Source organism: Homalodisca vitripennis, unplaced genomic scaffold (genome assembly GCF_021130785.1).
Source record: "Homalodisca vitripennis isolate AUS2020 unplaced genomic scaffold, UT_GWSS_2.1 ScUCBcl_1849;HRSCAF=5985, whole genome shotgun sequence".
In the NCBI taxonomy this organism is placed as follows: domain Eukaryota; kingdom Metazoa; phylum Arthropoda; class Insecta; order Hemiptera; family Cicadellidae; genus Homalodisca; species Homalodisca vitripennis.
The window spans coordinates 24,536-28,963 of NW_025777951.1; the positions used below are offsets into that span (position 1 = coordinate 24,536).

The 4,428-nt window shown below is 40.5% G+C and overlaps 1 protein-coding gene across 1 annotated transcript; it reads left to right on the top strand.

Moving 5' to 3' along the window:
* Positions 1-324: 324 nt before the first annotated feature.
* On the top strand, positions 325-1,333 carry LOC124371680 (leucine-rich repeat extensin-like protein 3; the record flags this gene model as incomplete). The annotated part of the gene is made up of 2 exons (XM_046830017.1): positions 325-546; positions 652-1,333. Coding segments are annotated over exons 1-2 (904 nt in total), but the record flags the coding sequence as incomplete, so codon positions are not given.
* Positions 1,334-4,428: the final 3,095 nt, after the last annotated feature.

The following is a 4,428-nucleotide window of genomic DNA, read 5'->3' on the forward strand; positions in this document are numbered from 1 at the left end:
TCACCCCCCGAACTACTTCTCCGAGTAGCCCGTTTTGCGCCCTCCCACCAAATAAGATATACCCCCATCCCTAACCTCTAATCCACCCCCCCACACCGACCCCCCAGACCAACCCCCTCCTCCACCTACTACCACACCCCTTCCCCCACCCCACACCCCCCTACCCCCAGCCCATCCCCCCCCTCACCCGTCTCGCACCCCTCTCACCATCGAAACCCGCTCATCCCCACCTCTCAGCCCCCCACCCCCCACTCACTTCCACCACACACCTCCTCCCCCTACCCCCCCCCTCCCACCTCAACCTCTCCCACCTGCAATCCTAATATGCCTCCTTCCCAATCCGACCTCCCCCATAAGTCACGCCCCCTCCCGTTACCTTTCTACCCGGCCCCCCCCCCCCTCAGTCTCCCGCTTCTCCTCTCCATCCTCCTCTCCACCTCATCCTTCCACCCCTCTTCCTCTCCCCTCCCCTACTCTCCCCACTCCCTGACCCCCTCCCACCTTCCTCATCTCACCCCCTCCCACCCCCCCGCGTTTGTATGTCGGGTACGTGTTAAGAATAGACCGTGTTTCAAAATACCCCCACAAACAAGAAGTCCATAGCTGATATGAGGTCAGAGAAGAAAAAAAAATAGAGACAAAAAACAACAGGCAAAAAGAGAAAAAAGAAGAATAAATAGGAAGATACAAAAAACCCACAGCCCCCCCACAGCGCTCCCCACCGCCCCCCATCCCTCACCACCACAACTGCATCCACTCTACCCCCCGCCCGTCCAACCTCCCCCCTCTTTTGCTGCACTTACCATTCTCCCTCCAACCTCTCCTACCCTCATCCCCCCCTGTCCCCCTTCTCGAAACCCCGCCCCCCCACCGACCCCCACACTCCCCCCTCTCACACCACCGCCCTCTCCTCCCACCCCCCTCCCCCCCCACGCACCCCCCTCGCCCCCCCTCCCCGCAAACACTCCCCACCCACCTCCCCCCCCTCTTCACCACCACCTGCCCCCCACCTCCTCCTTCACCCTCCCTCACCTCCCCCCACCCCTGCTCCCCCTCATCCCCCCCCCATCCGCTCCCACCCCCCCCTCACCCTCCCCCCCACCCAACCCTCTGCTCTCATGCCCACCTCCCCACGTCCCCCAGCCTCCCCGCACCCAACGCCTCTCGTCCACGATCCCATACGTGTACAAAGACCTATCCCCCACATCCTGCCGCTACAAATCTGACCTTCGCTGTAGTCCCTACCATAATGGTAACACAAATATGACCACTAGTAAAGAGTTTCCCACTCCAGACCAACAGCATTTGGGCAAGGAATGCATAAACAGACCAAGTAAACTTCCACAATAAAAGAGTTCCTCAGAAAAAAGTGGGGACTAACACAAGATATGTGTTACCGATATGACTTCTCCTGCCCTAACGTTTGAGAATGAAACATCTTTGAAAAGGAACTTTCACTTGAAGGCCCATGTGAAAATTTGTTCGTACCCAATGGGTGCAAATGATATGACGCCGTTTAATAACACCAGCCTAGTGACGGTAATTAGACCTGCATCGGGTGTACAAAAACTGTTTTCTCAAAAAATGATATAGTTTCCAATATCCACTATTGAGCAAGCCAGCGGAACAGCCAGAAACACTACTCTTGGAACCAAAGTCATTTTGGTTCTACACGCTTGAACCTTTGTAAAGTGAATGAGGGGTGGAAGTGAACGTTATATTCGTGTAATATTCTCCTATACACATTTCTCTGAGAAACACCCAACTTCTCTTGGAAAAGATGTTCGGCTTGCTGACCTCAGGATTTTCTTGAAACTAAAAATCTAGAACCTTCGTTCATCTAAGCCAAACATCTCGATAGTACAGCAGGGACCTACCATCATTACGCTGCCTGTGAACTGTTTCCCTCTCTCCAACAAACGCTGATGTGAGCCACGTAAAAACCTTTATCACAAGTGAACTCTATAAGAATCTAACGATCTTAGGGTACCGAGCGTTGGAGTTAATTCTCTCAGCCAGAGCATTCCCGGGCCACAAAAACCATATACAAAGATGTCATCTCTGCATACTCTCTTCGAAGTGAAATCCATGGATAAGCTACTCAAGATAAACAATATTTTAAAGTGGATAGAGGTAAAGTCATACTGAAATAGAAAAATAAAAACCTGAAACATGGGGTATTTCCCTTCATAGCTTGTGATTGTAGAGTGGATAAGATAGTCCAGGAGTAAAAACTGATAAGATATGACAATTTCCGGAGGCAGGAAGGCAATTATGAAAGCAAATTTGTAGATTACTTAATTTTATTATGATTATTCTTTTTTGTAAAAGTTCTTTCTATGTGTTGTTTATCCTATATATTGATTTATTGTTGAATTAAACACGATTTTGAATGGATATTTGGTCACCGGTATATTTTAAGTTGAACCTTGTATTTTTTTCCAATACTGATTCTTTAATAACCAGTATAAAATGAAAAATAAAAGTAACGCTGCATTAAATGTCATATTAAAGAAGCCCACAAAAATGGCAAGTTTTTTGTGGTAATTTGGCCTCTCTTCCAGAATTAACTTCATTTAATTTCCTCGGGTCTAATATCCTCTTTGTTTTTTGCCGAAAACATTAAGAATCTTGATTTATTAGCAATTTGTTTGTATCAAACTTATTTTCTAGTACAGTTTTTCATCCATTAATTCCCATGTAAAATTTTGTGTAGATTTTAAAAATGCGATTCATTAATTAAAAAATTTTAAAAAATAATGGAGGAAATTGAGTTTTATTGAAACAAAACATGGATTTTTTTTTAAATAGCGAAATTTGGTCGTAGTTAAAAAAGATAGATGGGATAGGTATTTTTTATATTGAGATATTTTGGTCTATAAATACTGAGTAGTAATCACCCCCAAAAATTTTTCGACACTAACTTAAATTCACCCTGTATACATATATATATATATATATATATATATATATATATATATATATACCTTTGTAGTGAAACGGGAAGTTTTAAAATAAAAGAATCTTATGTATGACTTTCTGAATATGATCTTTATTTCTTAATCAGGAATTGGCGCTGAAATTTTTGTCATCCAACCAAGGCATAGAGCTACAATAGATTCAGCCGAAAAGTACAGGGTAAAGCTAAGAACGATAATACTATAATTCCACTGATGTGTGGCCTGAATGTCATTTCCAGCATTTTTGCAAGAAATTCTATGGGGGAAAATGTGCTATATCTTTTCATGTAACAATATCGTAACATGTTGTGTATTTCAAACTCATATTGCTAATCATAAAGTCTAGGCGTGAATGATCATTCATCTAAAAAATGATTTTCCAATGAATCCATTTACAGAATTTTTTGAATTTTTCATGTTAATACGCGTGAATAAAAAGAAAAAGAATTGGTTTAATTCTTTTGTATATGGTTCGTCAGCTATAATGGAGGGTTCAAAATTATAGGTTACAAAACTGAAATTTATGTCACGGCTTGAAAGTGATAAGATAATAATAGTAATTTATATTATTATCCTAAAATTTAGACTAAAATATCCAAAAGGTCGTGCATCATTAGTTGATACCTTAAATATATTTCTAGTCAGGTTGGAACTATTTTGAACCATGTCACTCTTCATCGTTGATTCTGAAGAAAGAACAGCAACAGAAAGAATCTATCAATTAACATTGAAAAGTCGTCTTAGGCAATTTCTCACTCAATGTACCTAACTATATCAGAGTGGCTCTAATGAATCTCAAACTTTAATTATATTACAACCTGACCCTCACATCTATCCCATAAACAGTTAATTAGCATTGCTTCGTTATGAAACGTAATTAGATACAAACTGAAAATAATATCTTTAAAAACAACAAAAATTACTATTAAAAACACCACACAAACACGCACGCCGTTTGGTTAAAATTATCATAGAAAGGTTGTTTTTTATAGTAATGCTGTTTAAATTCATACACACTTGGAATAGCGTTTTATCGGCAATGACGTCGTAAAAAAATGTTTTAAACAATGACCGGCGATTTATTTTAGTTCACTTTTAATTAAAAACATAATTAAGTAAGATTAATCCTATCTTTCTCACCAATAAAAAATATGCATGATTCAACAAATGAAAGAATATGACGACATTTAATGAGGTCCCAAAATAACATCATTGTTCGATAAAAGTGGATTTAGTAAAGTAAAACAAATCGAACTGATATATTTATATTTGGAGTTGAATATAAATTTTGTATTTATTGTGTTAATGAAATATACTTTTGTGAAGTTAGAGTTAAACACTTTATAAAGTAATAACATTATGTCAAACTAGTAAATGTAACAAATGTGAAAATGAGCAATATGGTCCAGTTCATGTGAAAACTTACTCAGGGAATGTAGTTATTGCATGTCGGTCCTGGTACACTTTA